Here is a 24,793-nt window from a genome sequence, read left to right as displayed (position 1 = left end):
GCAATCACTTACATAGAGTGTTTGGTCTGAAAAACAGGTCTCTCAGTCACTCTGCTCTGCTGTAAGCCGAGGAGAAAACTTTCCTTGTATCCTACAAGTTTTATCCAATGAGGAGAGAGAACAGCACGAAGGGCTGTGTGTGCAGCCAAGGGATGCGCGTGAATGTGGTGACGTAGGGACGAGGACCAATAGATCCATGACGAGGGCGGGGGCTGCTAACTCCATCGGCTGACAAGAAGTTATGGTGCGTTCAAGGCAACCCGTAACTCGTGTTTTTCCGACCTGTGAAGTCATACCAGTTCGATCTGGTACGAGTTCACGGGTCGGAAGTTACGAGTGGCCGTTATAGTGCACTTTCACAGGCAACAGGTCGGAGAAACGCGAGTTGCGGGTTGCCTGGAACGCTACAAAGTCGTAAGTCGTGACTTGAAGCTGTAACTTACGGTTTCAAAAGCCTGCCTGGAACGCAGCATTAGCCAAAACGACGTCGCTTACTTCTGCTTTAACATTGTACAATGCAATACAAAAATTAATTTAGTTTTATTTCAACTGGCTGAATATATTCCCTATGTGACTGTCTGAATAGTCTATTAATCTGTCTGCTAAATTACTGTGATGGCCAATTACACTGAAAAATATTATTAGCCTATCTAATGCTGGAGATGACTAAATCTTACTTTCACTTCACTCTAAGCTACCTGGACAAATATATATCTTCCGCTCTGCCATCATGCAGCCACAGCAGTGCGCTGCATGAAGCGGTGTTGTATGGCCAGTCGGTCACTCTGTAAATGCCTGGAGTTGTACAGTAGGGAAACTGAAACTTAAGAATCAATCTCATCACACAAGTATCGATCGATACCCAATACCAATGTTAGTATCGATACTATCGATATTTTAAATCGATCCGCCCGCCCCTACTCACCGGTGCCCTGGCCGTTGTTGTAGGTCAGCGGCAGCGTGTGCGTGGAGTGGACCTGAGTCTGGCTGTAGCCGCCCGCCGCCTGCTGGTGCTGCTGGTGTCCGTTGTGGACCGGCATCTGGCAGAACTTCCCCGTGAAGTTGGGAGGACACTGACACTTGTCCCTGGCGCTGCACTTGCCGCCGTTCATGCACGGAAGGTGACACACCACTGAGAGACGGCCACACACACACACACACACACACACACACACACACACACACACACACACACACACACACACAGAGAGAGGGAGAGAGAGACAGAGAGATGAAGGACATGACATCATCAACATATCTGAGTGTATCTGCACTTTTCAACACATCTGTTCACAATCACTGAGTGTGTTTTATATGCACACTAATAAAACGATTATTGTCTGGAGTTTTCCCATTATTTAAGTGGTCACGTAAACAGCAAAAACCAGTAAGTGGTAACACATTAAAGGGATGTATCAACATTTTGGAAAATTCGCCTATTGTCATAGCAGTAGGTTCGTTAACTTTAACTGTCGGTGCAAACTGTTTTTAGATCAGCGGGGCAGAGGTGCAAGCTGCTCAGATAACGCTACGGAGGCATATGGTATTTCCGGGTTTCCTCCATCAAACTCATCAAATACACAATCCAACAACTCTAAAACGCTCTGGTGGACAAGTTGTGACCTGCACATTCACCACGCTATGAGATAATAACGTATACAACACATGAAGCAAATACTCAGAACTACTTGCACTTTTGAAGTCACTCTGCCGAGCAGCCGTGTCTGGAATGTAGTTCCGGCTATGCATTTGCCTCGAAAACAACTCGGTCTCGTAACATTCCGTTATTATTTCATAGCATGGTCAGGTGACACCTAGGTTTTTGCAGAATAATCTGTTTTCCCAGTGCATGTGTGCAGCTGTATTCAATTAGTTTTGTTTTATTACTACATTGTCGTGGTACTACAGTCTCGGGGTACCATGGCCACAAAGCTGGAGCAGGGCAGAGGTGACAGACCACCCTCATTACTTCACACAACTTTACAAACCATCAGCAGGACTTCCTGAAGTCCTTCAACACTGATTCTAAATTAATTTACTGCACAAAATAAATCAGCTTTTGACATCTGTAATACACTGAATTCTGGGTAAATAAAGACTTTTTTCAATAGAAAAATCACCATTCAAAGAACTGCTTCCAATTGGCTGAGCTTCACCTCTTTAGAAAATGTTTTTCTTTGGAAGAGTTCAACAGTTAAAAGGATGTTTTACTTGAGGATTTGCTCTTTCCAACAATAATGTTAACAAATGAGCCGTGTTTTCCACTTTTTTTTGGTGGGTAGTCACTGACTGTTGCCATGTTACATGGGCCAGGGTGGTGTCTATGTTCTGGTGAAACAGAACATCTTATCTTATCTCTGCTCATGGATCAGTCTGGTGTTAGTCAGCATCAACTGATCTATGAGCAAAGATTAGACTGGAACAACTACAGAGCCGTCATATCTTTGTCATACAGACTTCCCTGTTATCATCTGATTAATGTTGGCTGTGAGGACCTTTAATTTGAATTCCTAATTTCCTCCCTTCACTCCCTGTTTGTTACCAGACCAGTATTTCTCTGAATCATCACTGAGATCTGTGTTTGTGGTCGGATGCCTTGACCACACTATATACATAATACTAACCATTTGTATGAAATTTGGCCATAACAGCTGAGTGAAGTGTTTTGTGAGCTCACACTGACCTTGACCTTTCACCTTTGATCAGTTCATCCTTGAGTCAAAGTGAACGTTTGTTCCAGAGTTAAGGAATTACCTTGAGGAGTGTGCTTCGGATTGCATTCACAAGGCAAAATCATGATTCAACCACCAAACTCTAATCAAGCTCAAGTGAATGTTTGTGCCAAATATGAAGTAGTTCCACTGAGGCATTACTGAGATTTCTTGTCCACAAGAATGGGACGGGTATAAGTGTTAATGGACCTACAGCTCAAAAACAATATGCCTCCATCTGTGTTCAAGGACTCAATTCAAAGAGAGCTGCCATAGACCTGATGGTTTCACAGTGATACAGTGAGGGATTGGGTTTTTAGAGTAAAAAAGGGAAACAAAGCAGCAGCCTGCAAAAGAATGGGAAACCCAGGAGACTTGAACTCTCAGAAAACTTTGACCAAGGTATCAGACAAGATATTTACTATTTACACACTGTGATAGTTTCCAAAGGGGGGGCTACTAGGTACTATAACTATGCAAGGGGAACAAACCTTTTCATGCATAGCCTTGGAGTTGTTGGATTGTGTATTTGATGAGTTTGATGAGGGAAACCAAGAAATTCCATTAGCCTCCATAGCGTAGCTCTGAGTAGCTTGTGTCTCTGCTCCGCCATTCTAAAAACAGCTTGCACTGACAATTAAAGGTAACAACCCTACTCCTAAAACTATAGGGATTATGGCAATGGGCCAATCTGCCAAAATGTTGAACTATCCCTTCAACTCTTTCGCAACCATTGACGAGTAAACTCATCACAGCATGCCGAACGTTCAGGACCATTGACGAGTTAACTCGTCAAAACCATTTTTTTTTTTTTTTACAGATTATGATAATAGACACTCTCAGGTACCCTGTGTGTGAATATGGTAGTCCTCTGATATGTAAAAACTGTTTTAAACTACAATCAAAACATAATGGTTTTTATAAACTGTGTGATCTTGGTTTTGTTTGAGTAATCGGTCTCCTTGAATGCTGCTCTGAGGACAGCGTGCAGCGCTGTGCGGCTGTCGGCTACACCGTGTTGCCAACTTGGCGACTTTCTTGCTAAATCTGGTGATTTTCCAAACCCTCTTGGCGACTTTTTTTTGTCAAAAGCGACTAGCGACAAATCTAGCCGCTTTTTCCGGTGCTGTTACAAACATTTCTGGTTTGGAGATTCGGACCTGAAAGCAAGTTATCACTGCTGTTTTCAACGTGCAGCCAGCGGGCGCTGTGCAGCGGATTGCCACTTGACACCAAAGTGCATTTTTCTCTGAAACTACGTAAAGCGAGAGCTCCATTTTTGGAGAAACCCAGCTCTCTTCTTCTACTTCGTACTCACAAACGAAATGGCGGAAAAACTCGCCGTTTTTCGAGGAGCGCGTTGGAAAGTCACTCTTCAACCACGTGAAAACTGTTTGCTTCTAGGTGATGTACAGAGTTCGCTTCGACGTGAGAAAAAAGGTAAACAAATAGCCAAAAACATGCGGTCCAGAGCGGATGTGATGAGCAATTAGTGTGGTCGCGAAAGTTAAAGGGACAACGAGGAGTTTTGGAAAAGCGAAGCGTTTTCACACTACATTTATGAGCCTCCGCAGGCACCATAAAATTCTTTGACCGGCGCAAGACAGACTCATGTTTTCATTCATCAAGAATTAAAGTCAGAGGTTCGAAGACGATCACATACCGTCGTAGTTCTGACCATAAACGGCGATTCGGCGGCGTTATTCTCATGACTCCGACTCCTGATTTCCGCCACCACTAATAATAACAAAATAACGATAGAGACAAAACGATATATTTATCGAAAATGTGCCCATTAAGAAGTGGTAACGTAGATTCATCCACATTAATATGAGACTTCTTTATTGTCGCGGAATTTTTCAATCTGCCGCTGGAGAAACTCCTCGTTGTCCCTTTAAGGGTTAGACATTTTGACCAGGGGTTCCCAAACTTTTGCATGCCACTGTAGCTTTAGCTCTTGTGAAACTGCAGCCTTGATGTCTGAGAGAGAGAGAGAGAGAGAGAGAGAGAGAGATCATGTGACCAAGACTAAACAGACAACACTGAGATGAGGAGAAGCCACAGGAAGGGCTGGGAGAGGCAGACTGTGTGAGATCAGCTCTATTTTCACTAGCATCATGTATGAGGGCGCAGCGGTAAAGATCAGCTCCCTCCTCAGGAAGTCACTGTCGACAGAACAACTGATTTTATACACATGGCAAATGCTCTTTCTAAAGTCTGGCACAGGTCCATGGTGTAAGTATGACGATCCAGTCTGTACGTTCCCGGGGTTTAATGGATGATAAAGAGGCTGAGAACCACCCAACATGAAGAGCAGGGTGGTGGACCAGGTGTTAACCCTCATATAAATCCTGCTGCTCCCACACACACCACAGCATACTGCAACACAACAGGTGTCAGGCACACACACACACATTTGCCTGCAGTCTACAGCGCTCTTTAAACCAGACTTTGTGGACAAAGCAGAGACAGTGTGGAGCTGATGTAGAGGAGCGGGACACAGAGAGTTCACTGTTCTGTGTCCAAAAAAGCCTAAACTCTCACTGATGATGTAAACATGTACACCCCCACCTTCAAGTCATCATCGTGGGGCTTCCAGCAAACCATCCATTACACCAGCAGCATGAATTATTCCACTGAAATCCTTCATTCAGTTGAGCAACATGGAGTGTTATGAGTCAAGCCTTTTTTTTTTTTTTCCACTTGGCTAAGAAAACAGCCTGTCTGTAAAAACTCATTCATACACACTCATCAGGATCTGTCTGTTCACCTAGACCTATGCATATAGGAATATAGAAGAGTACAGGTGTATTCTGATACCTAAACCAAAAAAAAGCCAGTTTATGGTGAAGCCAGCAATAGAAAATTAATCCCTAAGGGGAAAGTTGCTTCTGTGCTTTCTGGCTAAATTGTCAAGCATAGAGAAACAGTAGCTATACATAGAGCAGTGCTGTTGTATTGTTTTGGTATATTTTGTTTAATCGGTGCACAGTACCAGCAGGGTTGTGAAATAGTTTAAAAGACAATTTTCATTTCCGTTGCACATGGTTGTGGCCGTAAAATGCATAGTGTGAAAACTTGTCACAAATTACCATTTAAAGCAGAAGTAAGCGGAATATTTGTGTTAATATAAGTCTTAAATAGTTACATATAGTGTTTGGTCTGAAACACGGGTCTGTCAGTCACTCTGCTCTGCTGTAAGCAGAGGAGAAAACTTTCCTTGTATCCTACAACCTTTATCCAATGAGGAGAGAGAACGGCATAAAGGGGCGGTCCTCTCTGTGTGTGCAGCCAAGGGATGCGCGTGAATGTGGTGACGTAGGGACGAGGGCGGGGACTGCTAACTCCATCGGCTGACAAGAAGTTAGCCAAAATGACCGGATCGCTTACTTCTGCTTTAACATTCTACATCAGTGATCATCAACTTGCGACCCGTGGGCCGAATCTGTCCCGCCGAAGCTTCCAATCTGGCCTGCGACTGAATTCCAAAATTGTGAGGATCAAAAAGAAAATGGGTCAAAGACGTGACGCTTGCTTTTTCTGTCCGACAGAACTTTTTACCTAATAATAAACATTAAAATGAATAAAAATATAACATTGTATGTCTAATACCTTCCTTATACATGTGCCCACTCTTATTTTATTTAAACATGTTGGTTATTGGTCATTTTCTGCCATCTGAAGTGTGAAAACATCATGTGGGGCGACCGTCCGGCCTTGACTTCTGTTTGGACAACTGGTTTTAAATCACATTAAAACAATTTAAATATAATCCTTGCCCTATTTGGCACAATTTCAAACTTGTTTTCCATTAATTGACAAAGTTATGAAGCATTTGTACACACATTTCAATCATAATACACAAACAAATCTTGTCCGAATATGTTCATTGTCTGAAATATCATCTGGGGCGACCATCAAGAAAATACAATTATGGGACTTTTATTTTGACAATCATCTGAAGGAGGATGTTACATCTGCCAGCCACACTGTGAGGGTCCCAGAGAGACAACTTGCAGGTCAGTAGACTCTCTCATCTTTACAAATAAATCCTCTTTCTAACTGCTGCAATGTATACGTCACAATTGGATATCATGTGGGGCGACCACCCTAAAACTGTGAATAATGAGTTTTATATGCAAATCTATATTTTGAAGGTAAATTTGTTAGTGATATGTGGTGAGAAGTAGCTAGCTTGGATTCTATAGCTAAGCATTAGCCTGTTATATTTGATTAAACTTGAAAACATCATCTGGGGCGACCGAGCATCATGTGGGGCGACCACCGCTGACGGTATAAATGATAGAAAATACATATCTTGTATTTGTAGTTTCTGCATGCTTATGTTTTCATTCATGATATGCATTTAGTTATTTGTTTTAACATAACTCTTTCTATATTTCAACATATATTTTTCTAAATTTCAGTCATTTCCATCCTACTTTAGAGATGATCGCTTCTTTTTGATTATTGTGTCTTTATCAGAGAAATGTGTGAATATTAAGCATTCATTCTATTTTTCAGTTCCTTTTCTAGCTCTATGTGTGTTTAACTACTGTATATAACTTTTTTCTAGATGGCCCCACTAACAAGTAAGACTGCTCGCTACAGGCAGCGGATCAATGCAGATCCTGTAGCAAGAGCTGAGTATCTTGCCAGGAAAAAAGAAAGGTAAAAATATATAAGTAACTTGCAGTATATAAAATGTCATATGACATATGTATGTTATTTAGGCCACCAGAATCAGTGATTATGTTCAAGTGTTAAATTAAATAGTTAGGAAAATGCAAATGTTATGTTGAAGTTTTTAATGAAATAGTAAGGAAAATGCTAATGTTGTTATGTTGAAGTGTTTCATGAAATGAAAAAGGAAAATGCTGATGTTATGATGTTTGTGTGTCAAATGAAATAGTAAGGAAAATGCTGATGTTAAGTTCAAGTGTTTAATGAAATAGTATGGAAAATGCTAATGTTATGATGTTTAAGTGTCAAATGAAATAGTATGGAAAATGTTAAAGGGACAACGAGGAGTTTCTATTTGGTTATAAAAAAGTCTCATATTAATGTGGATGAATCTACGTTATCACTTGTTAATGGTCCATTTTAGATAAATATATGGTTTTGTCTCTATGGTTATTTTGTTATTATTAGTGGTGGTGGAAATGCTGGGCGAGCCGACCAGCGTTTCTTTACTTTCGGTTTCATGGCGAGTCATGAGAATAACGCCGCCGAATCTCCGTTTATGGTCTGAACTACGACGGTATGTGATCGTCTTTGCAGTGTTCATTTTGTCGGCTATTTTTCAATTTAGTTTTAGTCTTAGTCTTGTGTCAAATGCCCTTATAAGTTTTAGTCATATTTAGTCAGCTTGTATTCTTTTTTGTTTAGTCACATTTTAGTCGACGAAAAGTCTTGGCATTTTAGTCTAGTTTTAGTCAAAGAAAATCCAAAGTATTTTAGTCTAGTTTTAGTCGACTAAAATCAGTCAATAGTCTTTTTTTAGTCTTTGAAAGCAGATTGACAGTAATGTTAATCACAACTAATCTACTCAAACCAATAGATTCATTTTAGTCTTTTTCTCACTCATCTCACAAGATTTATGTCATTATTGACAGCTGTCAGATGAGCCAACTTTCCAGCTTGTGTGTGCATTTATGTAGGCTATTTGTCATTATCTAAACAGAGATGAACACGCACACACAGTGCAGAAGCGACCGACCAGAAAGAAAAGAGACATTTTATTAAGTTTTTGTTTGATTAAAGCAGAAGTAAGTGATATATTTGTGTTAATATAAGTCTTAAATAGTTATATCTTCCGACAGCAATCACTTACATAGAGTGTTTGGACTGAAACACGGGTCTCTCAGTCCCTCTGCTCTGCTCTGAGCCGAGGAGAAAACATTTATCGTATCCTACAGTTTTTATCCAATGAGGAGAGAGAACGGCATGCAGGGCTGTGTGTGCAGCCAAGGGACGCCGTGAATGTGGCGACGTAGGGACGAGGACTGTTATGGTGCGTTCAAGGAAACTCGTATTTTTCCGACCGTGAAGTCGTACCAGTTCGATCTGGTGCGAGTTCACCGGTCAGAAGTTACGAGTGGCCGTTATAGTGACTTTCACCGGTAAAACAGGTCGGAAAAACACGAGTGGGTTGCCTGAAACGCTACAAAGTCGTAAGTTGTGACTTGAAGCTGTAATTTACGATTTCAAAAGCCTGCCTGGAACGCAGCATTAGCCAAAACGACCGGACCACTTACTTCTGCTTTAAGTGGATTTCGTCTCGTCTTTTTTCGTCAACAAAAAATGTGTGTTAATTTCGTCACAGTCAGTGTTTAAGGGCATTGATTTCGTCTCGTCTTCGTCTCGTTTTCGTCATGAAAAAAACCATCGTTGATGAATATTTTTCGTCTCGTCTTGTCTGACGAAATTAACACTGTCAAAGAATTTTACGCTGAGCACGGAGGCTCATAAATGTAGTGTGAAAACGCTTCGCTTTTCCAAAACCCCTCGTTGTCCCTTTAATGTTATGAAATAGTGAGGAAAATGTTAATGTTATGATGTTTATGTGTCAAATTAAATAGTTATGCTGATTCTTTAATAAAATTTCTTTAAATTTGTCTCAACTCTGTAAATTATTGATTAGCCTTAACTGCCTGCTGTTTCTCATCATTTGGGGCGACCACCTGTCATGTGGGGTAACCAACGATTGGCAATTCTGTATTAAATTCAAAATTTAATGTCTATCAGTTTTGGTTCAAATATAAATCATTGGTATAGCATGCATAAGTGGATACTATCTGTACACATTTTAAATCAGTTTTATGAATTTTAGAGTAAAAAAATTATATGTAATGGCTTTATGAGGGAGACAGTGCCATTATAGATAAAATGTATTTAAAAATGGTTTACAAAAACTGAAAGGACACTTGAGTCTATCTTTCTTGAACAGTTAATTTAATTACTGATTCTTATTAAAATATAAGTTATGTTAAGGAAATCTATTAATTTTGAGATAAATTATGGTCGCCCCAAATGACTTTTTTAAGGTCGTTGCCCTATTAATTTAAGTTTAAAAACACTAAAATATATTTGTTTGAAGTTTTCACATACATGTATGTGTACACTACATTCCAAATGTTTGGAAAATGGCCAAATATATCTTTATTTTAAGTATTTTTAAAATGGGCCACTCAAAGGCCTTATACGTCTTTGACCCAAATATCTTGTGGTCCCAGCTATTAAAGCAACTATATGTCGACCAGGTCCCAATAAACCAAAAGTGGGGCAAGGGGTATGTTCGTGAGGGACAAAGTGGGACACAGCCCCCCGTACTGACAACCGCCTTTTTAACGACATGTAAAAGCTTCAAAATTGTGTTTTATGTCGTAGAACAAAACCTGAAACTCACTTAAGCCACAGACCTTATTTGAGGTATTTTACCAAAATCCCATTCAAAAAGCGTATTGACTTTTAGACGAGGGAACCAGAAGTGCTAAAAATGCTAACAGGGTTTACTGACAGACTCTACAAACAGAGCCCAGAGTGCGGCCATATCGGCAGTGCAGGCACTTCTTCACATTGCTGGGGGGGATGTTGATGTTGTGCTGGACAACCAATTATGTGGGACATGGTCTCAATTTGCATGACGCTTGAAAAGAGACAGAAATGCATGAAATCACACGCAAAGCGGGACATCTGGTCAACCCTAAAGCAACTGATTAAATAACCAAAATAACTTTATCAGAAACAGGTTATCATGAGTAGCTTGATGCTCTGTGCATGAATGTTGATGATTTTCATTGTTGTGTCCATAACCTCACGTTGAAACCAGTGATGAGCAGGACACCCACAAATATCCAGTCAAAATATCTGACTGTGGTCCAGGTGATAGGAGCCTGACTGACAAAGGCTAAACATGCCTTCAAATATTGAAACAATAAATATCAAAAACTAAATTATTAAGCCAAAATGTGAATTTCATTTCATTTTATTTGAATGTCCGCCCCCAAGGTCTGTCGAAAGAAATACCCGCCCTAATACAGTTGGTGAGAGAAAGTCAGAATCTAAAGATCATCCATTTGGCCACTAGGATTTATTATTCAGTTTAATATGGAAACTGAGTCACAATGACGTTCTGAGACCAAGAAACTGAAGTAAAAGCAAAAAAGTGTGACCAGATGCCCTGCTCTCTTCTACATGAAAGAAATATACAAATAGAGAAAGTTGAATCATTAGAATAATAATTCAGAGGAAAAAAGGAACTGAGCAAGAGACCAGAATAAATTCATATGTTTACATACAGTTGGCCTACCAGGAACTTCCACACTGAAAAATGAAGCCAACACTCAGATGTTAAAAAGAAACTATGCAACATCTTCACCATTATTAAGTTTAAATTATTCATTTATTAAACCGCTTCAGAGTACTAGTGCTGGTCAAATTAATTTGTAACTTGTTGGAGGCTCTCTGCCTTCCACCGAGCGTCTCTTGGCTGAAAATATGACACATACGACTACTACAAATATACACATCGTAACACGTATATAACGTTATCCATCACTCCAAGGATTATTTTACCGTCAGCCTCACTGAAAATAAATGCACATGACTGGGGAGGGGGTTAGCAGAACAGCAAAAAAGCAACAGGACTTGCATTAGTTCCCCTTTAAAATCTGCAGTTCCTCTCATGACCACTTGAGGCTGGCTCCAACAGTGAGTCAGTCCCTCCACACTCCCCTACATAACTCACCTGTTTACTTTTTTATTAAGAGTTAGGGTTTTGTATAATCAAGGTGTGGCCTCTTTGAGTGACAGGTGGGTGAGCACCACAAACCAGCAAACACCAAAGCCTCAGCTCCAAACACACTCCGCCCCGGCCATTTTTGGATTAGCTGGAGGTTGTGGGCGGAGTCAGACAACAGTGGACCGTGAGCTTTAAAATCCCTCTTCAGAAACCTGTGGATGACGTCAATCTACAGTATATTTACAGTCTATGGCAATGTCCACTGGATAACTTTTGCACCTTTTCATTCACAGTGAACCCTCAGAGCCTCACAGCTCTACACTGAGACACTCAACTAAAGGAAAAATTCAGATTCTGGTTGCTGCACAAGATGACACATATACTGTGCACAGAAGTTATTGCATATTAAATGAAATGCACGGGAGACGGAATGCCAAGCGACATAAAGTGCTACACCTGTCTTTTCCTTCAAGTCCTCCTCCCCTTCCCCTCCGCGCTCGACTCGCCTCCCAAGCCTCCTCCAAATTCTATTTGATTTAACCCAACTGTAAATGATTTGAAACCGTCTGGACTGCAACTGACACAAACGAGCTGGCAGCCGCAGGCGTCTTTAATAAAGGAAGCGGGAGCCGAGGGCCAGAAAGCTCTCAGCACTTGGCGAGTTGCTGTACTCACCTGGGAGAAAATATGCCAGAAGAGCTGGAAAAACACCACTTAAATCCTCTCTCCAGAGGCCGATGCCGGCCAAATGGGATACACACACAACAGCCTGAATCATTCCAGTTTCAAAATCATCCTCATAAAGGAATCGGGTCATTCCATGAATATTTTCTGTTATCACCAAACTATCGGCGACTGACCCCGGTAGTTTTCACCTCACATCTGCCAAGAAGTAGATTTTCTACCGAGCTCCACCCAACTAACCTCTTCACGAGTGAAAACTGTGTCAAAGCAAAAGTAGAACTTGGGATATACGTAGATGCACATGCTCCAGGAGAAGGACTGCTTCAAGACGACACTCAAATGTGTTTGAATATGTGGTAGAAGCAGCAGCTGGTTGTGGTGGTTACACTGCTGCTTCCAGCTAAAGGCTAAAACACTCACATTGTTAGAACAACACTTACTCTGTTATTTTAGCATAATAGGGAATTAGTGAATGTCATCATCGCTGGACAGATGTAGATTATGACCTAATGGTGGAATTATTTATTCATTTTTTTTCCCCAAAAAGAACTATATTGTATTTATCAAAATACATACAAATCTCTCGAAGGGAACATACATAAAATAAAATCTACAAGGCTTCATTTACATTCATAATAATAATACAAATGAATTAGAAAAAAAATTCCACCAGATGCGTCAGAGTCCGCCTCAAGTACGCGGAGCCCGCTCCACGTAAAGTCCGCTGTTACCATACCGACGAGCTAACGTGTCCTTTTTAGTTTAAAATCTCTTCTCCCGTTGTCAATAAACACACATGCAACCGAACTACACAGCTGTTAGATGATTGGCTGTTTGCCTGTCACTCATAGCATATCCAGGATGTTTCAATGTCCAACATCCTTGATTTTTACACAGCTGACTTGTATCATCATGCAGACATGTCTTGTGTGGCAACATAGAAAATTGAGGATATGATGCATCGAATTGCATCGAGATGCATCGTATAATTGAATCGATGCGAATCGTAGACTGGTGAATCGTAATCAAATCGAATCGTGAGGCCACATGCAGAGCTTCGATTTTTGCCGGACATCGGAGCAAGACGCAGCACTTCAGCACAGAGCAAATCATGGCGGGACAGGAAGTCGTGCACAGACACAAAATAAAACATCCGGTTAATTTTCAAAATAAAATACACCATGTTCACTACGGATCATAATATTTCCCTGCACTACACCATGAAAACGTCGTAATGGGCAGAAGCCGGCCTGAGGCCAACAGGTCAAAGGTTTTCAGACGTCATTTCCCCCCGTTGACACCATGGACAAGGAGAAACTGACTGATCTTGTGGGTCCTCGTACTTCCTGTTGTCCAGCGGAGGCTACACGCAGTCGGTGGGTGTTGACGAACAGTGGTGGTTTGCAGGTGACATCACACTGAACGTCACGACTGCAGATTGGGGACAGGAAGTGTTTTGCCGGCAGGGCAACGGTTGGAAAATGCTAAGTTTTGCGCTGTCTACGGCTGTAAGTGTCAGAAGAGCGACATAAAAGATGCTATATCTCCATTTCTAGAAAACAAGCAGGGATTTTGATGAAAAACTGTTTAGCTTTGGATTGCTCAGGAACAGAGGCATGTAGAAATAAACGGTTTGTCCCCATTGGAAGCAGAAAGTTTTACTTTTCAGACCAACATGTGTCCATAGCTACAACATAGAATACGCTATGGCTCTACAACTTGTCGACAATGGTCTAAATTGTTGGCACCAGGATTAAAGCTTTGGAAAACAGTGCAGCACTCAATGAGTTAATAAGCAAAAACAGCAACCTGTCATTAACCCTACAGGGAAAGTCTTTAATGTGCGGTTACGAACAACAGGAAACATGACAGCAGCAAATACCAGATTCTTTGTACCAAAGAGAAAATGTACTATACCCTTCACACAACTGCAATGATTTAAAACTGGAGTATTTCCTTCTATTCTACTGAACAATCAGACATTTCTAAACATGTAACTGTAGAGAGAGTGAGAGAAGAGAAACAAACAGACAGATGCAGCCCAGCCAGTGTCACTAATGTATGAGCAGGTTACATCTGATGAGAAAGAAAGGCGACTTCATGACGATCCAATGATTATTCTGAATCAGAAACACTCCACAGTAAAAGAAGTTCATCCAAGTTGATATTTTCCGTCTGTTGCTAAACTCCTGATCCCGTGAACATGTCATCATGGCCTGTGAGCGAGTTTCAACACGTCCCTCTCTTCCTCACACCGATTCATAACTCAACACTCTGAACCTCATCGCCTCTCTCCATAGGTGTGAGAAGTGCGATAAACAAGATGAGTGCGATTTATTCCGTCTTGGCTCTTTGAGCTCAGTCTGGACTGTAAATAAACTTTCATCCTCCCAGCTCCTGGCTCAGGTCTGCAGCCTATCACAGAGGAAGGAAAGAGGAGTGGGGTTGGGGGGGGCAAGTCTGGCTAGGCTCACGAGTCTGAAGCCCCGTCTCTCCACCTTCACTCAGATCCAGGTGCAACAAGAATAATCTATGACCGTCTCTGAGCTGCAGTGTCAACAGCTGACTGGAAGAAGAACAGAGGCCTGTCTCACTGCTCTCATACAACCTGTGCAATTATATACTGACTGATGTTAAACATGAGTTAGTTTACATTTTAGTTTTAACTGAAAGTGGTCCTGACTGCATGGATGAGGAAGCTGCAGACCACCATGATTAAACTGTCTGATGAACCTCCACACCCAGAGAATCAATGCCCTTTGATTCTAGATTTTTAAACTATGAAAATTTCAGGTTGTAAAACTTTCCAAGAGCCTCAGCGTAGAATCACAGAGACAAATCATGACCAAGGAAACTCTGGTTAATTGTAAATTAACTGCACTAATTTTCAACTAAGTGACATAATGTGTAACAGACAGTGTCCAGTTAAAAATACCAAGACTCCTTCAATGAGCTTCTATTCTCCTCTGTCCAGTGTGGGCTCTGGAGTGTGTCCACTGGTCACAACACTGATATCTGGTCAGTGGTTTAAAGTCACTACTATTAAATGGTTAAAGCAGAAGTAAGCGATATTTTTGTGTTAATATAAGTCTTAAATAGTTATATCTTCCGACAGCAATCACTTATATAGAGTGTTTGGACCGAAACACGGGTCTGTCAGTCCCTCTGCTCTGCTCTGAGCCGAGGAGAAAACTTTTCTCGTATCCTACAAGTTTTATCCAATGAGGAGAGAGAACGGCATGAAGGGCTGTGTGTGCAGCCAAGGGATGCGCGTGAATGTGGTGACGTAGGGACGAGGACCAATAGATCCATGACGAGGGCGGGGGCTGCTTACTCCATCGGCTGACAAGACGTTATGGTGCGTTCAAGGCAACTCGTGTTTTTTCGACCTGTGAAGTGGTACGAGTTCACGGGTCGGAAGTTACGAGTGGCCGTTATAGTGACTTTCACAGGTAAAACAGGTCGGAAAAACACGAGTGGGTTGCCTGGAACGCTACAAAGTCGTAAGTTGTGACTTGAAGCTGTAATTTACGGTTTCAAAAGCCTGCCTGGAACGCAGCATTAGCCAAAACGTCCGGATCGCTTACTTCTGCTTTAAAGGGATACTTCATCCAAAATCAATAATTCATCAATTTTCTACTCACCGTCATGCCAACGAAGGGTTTGGAGAACTTTATCAAAACGCTTTAGGAGTTCCAGGGGGGGTCCGGCTGGCAACAGATTTTCATATAATGGCAGCAGATAGAGCTCACTTTTGAATCATCCAAAACACACACTATGAAACATCCAGATACCTCCATACTGCTCGTCTGTACTGACCCAAGTGTCCTTAAGACGCCACATGAAAATCCGTAACTCTGAAAGTTCTCCAAACCCTTCCTTGGCATGATGGTGAATAGATGATTAGTGAATTATCAATTTTGGGTGAAGTATCCCTTTAATGTATGGATCCAAAAGTGTGGGACATCATGAACCAGGTGGTAATACAGTGAGTTTCTGGCCTAGGACACCTTCACACCATGTCTTATGAGACACCAAGGATACCTAGAGGGGATTCTTTTTTTAAATCTTTAATCTTCTTTTTTCTTACTTCTTTCTGTCTAAATTAATGTTTTTATGTTCCATTCATTATCCCTATAATTTTATTATATATATATAAACAAACAGTTTATAACTGTTATTATAAACATATATATAATAAAAAAATATATATTATATATATATAAACTTATAAACTATATATAAACTTATATAATATATAATATTTATAATATATACACTTTTTAACTTATAAAATTTATACTGTTTTCTTACACAATACTTGAATATAAGTGTATGTGCAGCTGTAAAAGGGAAAAACATTACATTTATATACATGTATATAAATGTATGTGTCAGGTTGCCATTGAGAAAAACTAATGAAATCAATCAAAAATCAAATAAATTAAGTAAAAAAAAATTTTTTTAAAAAGCGTGAGCAGCTGTGATGCTGCAGCAGAGCACAGACCTGTTGAACAGACCTGAGTACAGTACAGCTCCAGTAAACAGAGCAGCAGCGTGGCTCCAGGTCACCCAGAGTTAACAGTCTGCTGTTTTCTCTCTCTCCGCTGGTCCAACTCCAGTTTTACTAATTTGTTCAGCTGAGTCAGACAGGAATTCATCTTGTTCCGCTCTTCCCATGTTTCTGCATGTGTCGGAGCCAGAGACACTGATCTACTCCTTGTAAGGTCTGAGGCAGGTTCAGACATAGTTTGTCAGGTCTGTGCAACACATTAAAGAACACCCAGTATACAGAAGCTGTAGTACACAGGAGCAGACACCCTGACACAGCTATATCCCTGTATACGTTCACTTCAAGGACAGGTGTCCCGTTACACCAGCTCAGGCTACAGTGGCTCCCTGATCTACATAATCCCTACAATGAATGGTTGATGACTGGATTTTATTTCTATCTTTTGTTTTTTCTTCCGACTCTTATCTAAGAGAGTTCAGCACCATTTCAAACACAACGACTCGACAAGTGTGAATATATCTGTCTCGTCCGAGGTCAGAGGAGGTCAACCTTCTATCTTACCATCCATCTAAATGTCTCCATTTGTTTCAAACCTAGTGTTTTACTTTCCAAACCCCAGACTTTGGCATCCTTCAAATCAGTGTTGGGACAGATGTGTGGAGGTGTAGAGACACCGTCTGAATTTATCTCTGTTCAGGTGATTGATTGTGTTGAGACTACAAACTTTAAAGTCACTGAGTTCTTAAAAGGTGATCAGCTCCAGACTTGACTACAAATGATGGTTTGAAGATCTCATGGTCTTACTGATATAATGCGTCTTCATCATGTTCAATGTAAAGGACTTTTTTCTTTTATTTTGTACCATATATCAAATTTAAACACCACTAATACTCTGATCTACTTTTCTTGAAGCTCCTCTTTTTTAGCTCAGTGATTGGTCCTCATCAGCTGCTCTGTGACTGTGTGTCTGTTGCTCAGTGATGGACAGGTGCTGGACAGCGTGTGTTATTCACTAGGACAGAGTCCGTCCTCTTGATGTGCATTATTTCCTCTGTTAGCAGCACAGATACAGGTGTGATGTTGGAGGAGTGTGTAGAAACCTAACAGCTGCCTCACACCACAGTGACCAACAGAAGAGATTTTTAGATTCAGCTGATTTCAGTGTGTGTGTGTGTGTGTGTGTGTGTGTGTGTGTGTGTGTACTGCTCCTCATCCCACACTTTTCTGTTTTCTAACAGCTTTATTGATTGACTAATTCAATTTATTGTCATTACACATGTTAAAAAACAAGGCAATGAAATGCAATCCGACCAGAGTGCATACGCAGTATAATAAAACAAAAACATACCGTAAATTTCGGACTATTGAGCGCACCTGAATATAAGCCGCACCAGCTAAATTTTAAAAGAAAATAGACTATGTACATACATAGGCCGCACTTGAATAAAATATAAGATATTTACACAGAAAGACAGTACAAGGAAGATCTGTGGAACTATGCAAGTCCGCTCGCTTTTCCACTATTTTGGTTACGCTTCTCTCAGCCATGTGCATTTGTTGACAACAAAGCCGGCGAAAAATCAATACGGAGCAGTGGATAACGTTACATAACACATGCGATGTTACGGCGTGTGTGTTTGTGTAGTCTTAAATGTCATGACCAAAAGATTACGGGTTACGGAGCGCGTTTGTGTTGTGGTATGCAGAGACACTCACTCATAACAAGTCACAAGTCATGTAGTTAACCATCACAATTACTCTGGAGCTTTTTAATTAAGGTAAAAATGTAGCAAAGCCACGGGAGAAATCCTGCTTGTGCTTGTTTTCAAACTGTGCCTGAAAATCGGCTGTAGGCTACGGCACCAGCACGGCATCAACACAGCACCAACAGATAGTAACATGCCTGGTTAGAAAATAAAATAGTGCACCAACACTCAAAACTAGTGTCTTCTTCGGCGCATAATGTTTCCCCAAATGTCTGTCTCACTTGCGCTTCCTGCTAGAGCGCCCCCCGGAGGACGTTAGTCAGTAAAAATCTATAAATTAGCCGCATCGTTGTACAGGCCGCAGGGTTCAAAGCGCGTGAAAAAAGTAGCGGCTTATAATCCGGAAATTACTGTACAGAGTGCATGGGGATTATAAATATAATATATGTTTTGGTGACACTTTACAATAAGGGTCCCTTAATTAATGTTAGTTAGTACATTATTATGCATTAATATATAAACTAATGTGTTAATTAATGCTGAGTAATGCATACATAATGAAAACTAATTACATTATTCAACTTTTATTATTACTTAACTAACTTTGAGTAGTAAACATTAATTAACTGCTTAATAATAGACTACATGTGTTTCCTAATCCTAAGTAATACATAATAATGGTTTTTAATAGCCTGTAAACAGTTAATTAATGCTTAATAATGTACTAACTAATGTTAATTAAGGGACCCTTAATGTAAAGTGTTACCTATGTTTTTTTCCTATACAGATGTGCTATATGAATGTACAGTAGTTTAACATCACAGACTGGGGGTTGGAGAATAGTGCCACCCATAGAGAGCGGTGTGTGTGTGTGTGTGTGTGTGTGTGTGTGTGTGTGTGTGTGTGTGTGTGTGTGTGTGTGTGTGTGTGTGTGTGTGTGTGTGTGTGTGTGTGTGTGTGTGTGTGTATGATCACTCACCTACTCTGAAGTTGGGTGCAGTCAGCGTGTCTGTGGTGTGGCCGTTCTCACTGATGATGGTGGTGGTGTTTCCCTGCTCACAGTTGTTGTGACACTTTCCTCCGGTGCAGGTCAGTTTGCAGATGGTGGGGGTGAAGACCACCTTGATCCTCCCTGTGTGGTTGCCCACAGCTTCTGGGAACATGGCACACACCATGAGGAGGAGGAGGAGGAGGAGGAGGGGGGAAACTCTGGTTAGTCTCAGACCCATGGGGGGAAAAAAAGTGAAAAAAAAGTGAAAAGAAAAAAAAAAAGAAAAAAAAACTCTTTCAGGTTGAAGCTCGTCAACAATCAGCCGGCGAGGCCCCCAAAACAACAACTGTGTAATTTTCAATTCTGCCTCCTCCTTGTACTTATTTCCTCTCTATCTGTTCCTGCTTCACTGATCCTAAGTCCAGTGGCGCCTCTGAAACGTGAGCAGCGAGAAAAAAAAAAAAAAAAAAAGAGAGAGAAAGAGAAGACGGAGAAGAAGTGGGAGGGAGAGAAGTCAGCAAACAAAACTCTGGGACGTGGTCCAGTTCTTCATCACACTGTAAGTCTCTGAGAGATGGATACCAAGTTTTCTTCCAACACAGACACACAGCAGGCGAGACACCTCCAGCTCTCAGCCTGCACTGTTTTCTCCTCACTCTTTGTCCTCTTTACTTTTCACTCTCCAGGTTTAGAAAGTCAGGAAGTCATCGCAGGTATCGCACTCTTTCAAACCTGGTAACAAATTCTCCTTGGGTATGACTTTTATGATCAAATTAACCACTAGCCACTCAAAAATCATTTTCTGGAGAGGATTCTTTATTTTTTATCATCTGCTTCTTCTTATATGAGTAATCCAAGTGCCATATCACTCACAGAAAGTCCAAGAATCTCTCTGTCTATTATCTGCCGCTTATCTGCCGAGTCTTCCCATAAACTCCGCCCTCAGTTCTGACTGACAGGAAGGAGAGAGGAGTGAAGTGCAGACATCCTGTCACAGTTAATCTGTCTGCCTGCTGTGCAGCAGTATCTCCACATACATCTCTTCAGGTGCATTTAACCTCTTGCTTTATTCACTTCTCTGAGCCTCCCCCCCCCCTCTGGGCTGTGTCGGTTCCAAACCCCTGTCTCGAGCTCTCAGCGCTGCGTCTGAGGCTGTCAGCTGCTCGCACCGAGGAGCGCAGATGCTTGGAGTGAAGCGGAGCAGCCAGAGGAATGTGTTCTGAACCTGAAAGGCAGGAAAACCACTGACTGACAAGTCCCGGGCCATCTACACATCTACAGGGGACCTAATATGATGTAGTGATTATTACAACCGAGGGCTGATGGAAAGGAGGTTTTAGCAAAGCTGCCAGGATCATATATGGAGCTCCAGGATTCAGAGTCTAAACATGGTCTGCCCCGAGTCGCTTCAGCAGGGAGATTATTTCCAAATAAAAAAAAATCAAGAGTGGAAAGAGGCGACGAGTTTCTGATGTTTTCAATGCAAACCATCAACATAAAGAAAAGCTTCAAACACACACTCACACACTGACGAAATCTAAGTTATTCATGTTTACTGATGCTGTAGCTTTAACACAATGGTGAAGCTATTGTCAGGCCAGGGCGACATACATCCAGTCACATTATGAAACATGGCTACACATTTAGTGTTTGACCAAGGGGGCAGTTGTCGGTCTGAGAAGTGAAGATCACTTCCGCGTTCAAAAACTGCAATCCCCTCGGCTGTCGCTGGGGGCTGGTACCAGAAGGGAGCAACTCTCCATAGACCCCCATGTTAAAATCGCCGACTTTAAATCCTCAATAAACATGTTAAAAGCCTGGTACCATTACGTTTTTTGGTCTCAACCGTTTCTACCCCCGCACACACTCTGAGGGGGGTGAATTCTTTTTAAACTCTACCGATTTACTATTATTAGGTTTAAAATCCTGGCCAATTAGGGCGCGGAAACGTTGAGTGACAGATCCGGAGCGGTCCGGAGACAGGCTGCTTCGAGGCCAGTGGGCGGGTTCTCGGCCGGTAAATCCAACATGGCGCTGTTCAGGCCGCCATATATGAGTCACAAAAATGACTCCCCAAAACCAATGGGTGACGTCACGGATGCTACGTCCATTCTTTTTACAGTCTATGTGTTTGACCCATAAGGATGATCCAATCTCTGCTGCTTCAGTGTGGCCTGCTTTTCTTTTTAATCTGGCTCTTGTCAGTCCTGAAGTTACTTTCTAGAACTTTACTTTCTCCTGTGGACGGCTGGGCTGACTCTTTAGCGTCTAGACGCTAAGAGTCAGCCCAGCCGTCCACACATGCAAACCAGCTAGCCACAGGCAGCGTAGAAATTGAACCATCACCAGGACTTTTTAGCAGAGCATGCTAACTTCAGTGGAGTAGACAGAATGAAGTTGCAAACTCATGTTTCCTGATGTTAGCGTGCTAACCAGCTAGCTTCGGCTAGCTTGTCCCCTCATTGTCTGAAACCAATAAAAGCCTGCAGTGTGTCCTGAATGTGTAACTGCAGAGAGTGTATTATAGCTCCTAAACACAACAACGGCTGAAGGTCTCAGCAAAGTAAACACTTGTTAATGAAACGTTGGCTAGCAATAGCAAAACTTCTAAACTGCTCCTCTGACCGTTTATCAGGCAAGTAAGCGCACTCTGTAACTTATTTTTGACAAATTTAAGTTCAAGCTACTGTAAATACTTAACTCTGTAAGTTTTCTTTTTTTTTTTTTTACACATTTTCATAATTATTTCTTTAAAGGTCCAGTGTGTAGAATAACTGGCAAGGTTTATTGGCAAAATCTGAATATACTACCCATGAATATATTTGTATTGTATAATCGCTATAAAATAAAAATATGTTTGGTTTTCGTAGCCTAATAATTATTCTTTTAAATGCACATATAGCAAGGGTCTTGTTTTAGATCTTCACCTCATCGTTCCAGGCTCTTGAAATACTCCCAGTCGGCAAGTGTTTTTGTCCTCAGAGGCCACCGTCACTTTGCCGACGGGAGGGATGAGTGTGAGCGAGTGAGTGCTGTAATCTGAACGCTGGATATTACGGTTTTCCCCATTTTACACACTAGAACTTTAACTTTATCCGTTTGTTTTTGGTGGAAAAAGCACAAACAACCATAAATGGTAAATCCATTTACCTTATTTGCAGCGGGGAAAAAAAGTATAAGTTAAAAACTCTTCCAATACCCTCCAATAAGTGTAAGTGCCCTATGAAGGGTTAAAGAAACTTGTCATAGTTCTCTCAACCACAAAGCTTGGTTTATTACATAAACGTATTAAGTAAACACAGGTAATTGTACATGTTTGGCTCACTGACCAACACTACTAAAGGTAGCAAAAATGAAATGAGCTCTAGCCATGAAATAATCCGTCCCACCATGTCAGACCTGCTCCCTGGCCACGGCCATGATAAAACACGTCTGGAGGCTCTAAAGCCTCTCTGCTCCTCCGACTCTGTGCTTCTGTCAGAACGCACACATTGTTGGCAGATTTCTCTGGTTGCGTGGAGCATATGGAAAGAGAGTCAGCAGAGCATCTCAGACACAACACAGACATCAATCAGCCTGAGGGAAGATGTTCAGGGGGAGGCTCGGCTCGGCTCGGCTCGGCTGCAGCGAGATGGTTGAGTAACTACTGAATTCAGGAGGTCACTACTGTCTATCTGATGTTTTTCACTGGGACGGAGCGGCTACTTCATCTGAGGCAGGGCGGAGAATAAAGGTCCCATCACAGGAGACGAGAGGCAGTGAGAGACTGAGACCAGTACCGAGTTAGATATTTACAGAAAATTAGCTCACATGTTCTCTTGAGGAGCTGAATGGACTTCCTCTAATTGATTTTATTTTCAGCAGAGAAACTGCCAATATTGGTGCTAATAAAGAACATGTATAAGTACAGGTATTAAGAATGGATGGTGTTGATCCTGACAGTGCCAACTTTACTTTAGGCCTGTTTACTGCTGCTGTGAGTAGTGTATAACTAGATACGTTGGATCTGCTCAACTAACCTGAACTCAATCATTCACTTAGTCATTTCTATCTCTGCACACAAGAAACATTTTGGGGCATTTATGCCTCCATTCATTGGATAGGACAGTGAAGAGAGACAGGAAATCAGGGAGAGAGGCTGGCAGGATGACATGCGGCAAAGATCATTGTCTCAGTTGGGATCGAACCAGCGATCACTGCTTTGGACCATGCCAATATGGGACATGCTCCACCACTCGAGCACCAGTACAGTACTTACAGCTCTGATGTCCCTTACTTTGGAAGAAAACAAATGACTGATACATGTAAATGTAATGTACTGTAGTGTAAATTAAAATTAAAATAACCTGTTGTTAAATTAGAAGTGGATTTCAGGTCAGTTCAACAGTGGAAAAACCAGGGGCCTTAAAGGGATAGTTCAGCTTTTTTTAAGTGGGGTCGTAAGAGCTATTTTTTTTACCGATTTAGTACACTAGATGCAGTAGAAAGGTCTCTGCTCTCCCACTGAGAAACACCAGCGCATCGTGCTGCAGCGAGACACAGGCAGTAAACTGTTGTCAATGAGGGACAATTAATCAGCGTATTTTCGCCGCCTACGAGAAGTCCTGTCTCTTTTCCGACCAGCTGATACATTGTAACTTTTTACTTAAGATTGTACTGAGACAGGACTTCTCGTAGGCTGCCAAAATACGTTGATTGATCGTCCCTCACTGACAACAGTCTACTGCCTGTCTGGGTGCTGCATGATGCACCGGTGTTTCTCAGTGGGGGAGAGCAGAGACCTTCTACTGCAGATAGTGTACTTAACTCATTGAGTGCCAACCACGTAATTTCTCGTTTTTCGTTCCCATGCGTTGAGTGCCAACAACGTAATTTTACGTTTTTTGCTTTTTTTTTAAATTATGAAAATAGACACTTTAATACACATTATATGTAAATTTGGGGACTCTACGACGAGGAGAACTGAAATAGATGACGATCAAAGTCACATGACAGCTCATGATCTGGAAGTTTTTATCATAACTCGGCTTCTGCAAACGAGTTCTGCATGCAGATGCAGCAGCTGCTCTGCTCTCACCTGCGCTGCTGCTCCAGCTGCTCGAGCTGCTCGGAGCTGAACCAGGAAGCTCTCAGCCGACAGTCCGCCCGGTCTTCATCTGGAGCAACACCGTGTCCTCCCCAAAGTCCTCCCGCGGTAAAATCTGATGGTCTCTGGGCCAAAGCAGACCGGCATCACCGACCCGAACCACAGAAGGACCGCGACCACCGGCGAGACCGGTGTTCCCGAGCCGCGGTGGCCGACTGACCCTCACGCTCCGCGGCGAGAGGCTGTGACACGGCACGGTGCGTCTGTGTTATTGTTGTTTAGTGGCGCCCCCCCCGCCCCCGATGGTGGTTTTGTGAATAGAACAACCATTGTTGTATATATTTATCTTATACGAGCCC

The 24,793-nt window shown here is 41.8% G+C and overlaps 1 protein-coding gene across 1 annotated transcript in view; it reads right to left on the bottom strand.

Annotated features, from left to right (window-relative positions):
- Positions 1-24,793, bottom strand: part of ltbp1 (latent transforming growth factor beta binding protein 1) — a 155,220-nt gene that overhangs the window by 60,201 nt on the left and 70,226 nt on the right. The window contains exons 5-6 of the mRNA XM_083987817.1: positions 19,337-19,510; positions 926-1,132 (exon numbers count right to left, since the gene is read on the bottom strand). Coding sequence (XP_083843943.1) covers positions 926-1,132; positions 19,337-19,510 — 381 coding nt within the window. The remainder of the gene's footprint in view (positions 1-925; positions 1,133-19,336; positions 19,511-24,793) is intronic.

This window comes from Trachurus trachurus, assembly GCF_905171665.1.
Source record: "Trachurus trachurus genome assembly, chromosome: 15".
In the NCBI taxonomy this organism is placed as follows: Eukaryota; Metazoa; Chordata; class Actinopteri; order Carangiformes; family Carangidae; genus Trachurus; species Trachurus trachurus.
Note: the sequence above shows the minus strand (reverse complement) of the source record. Positions and strands in the feature narration are given on the sequence as shown.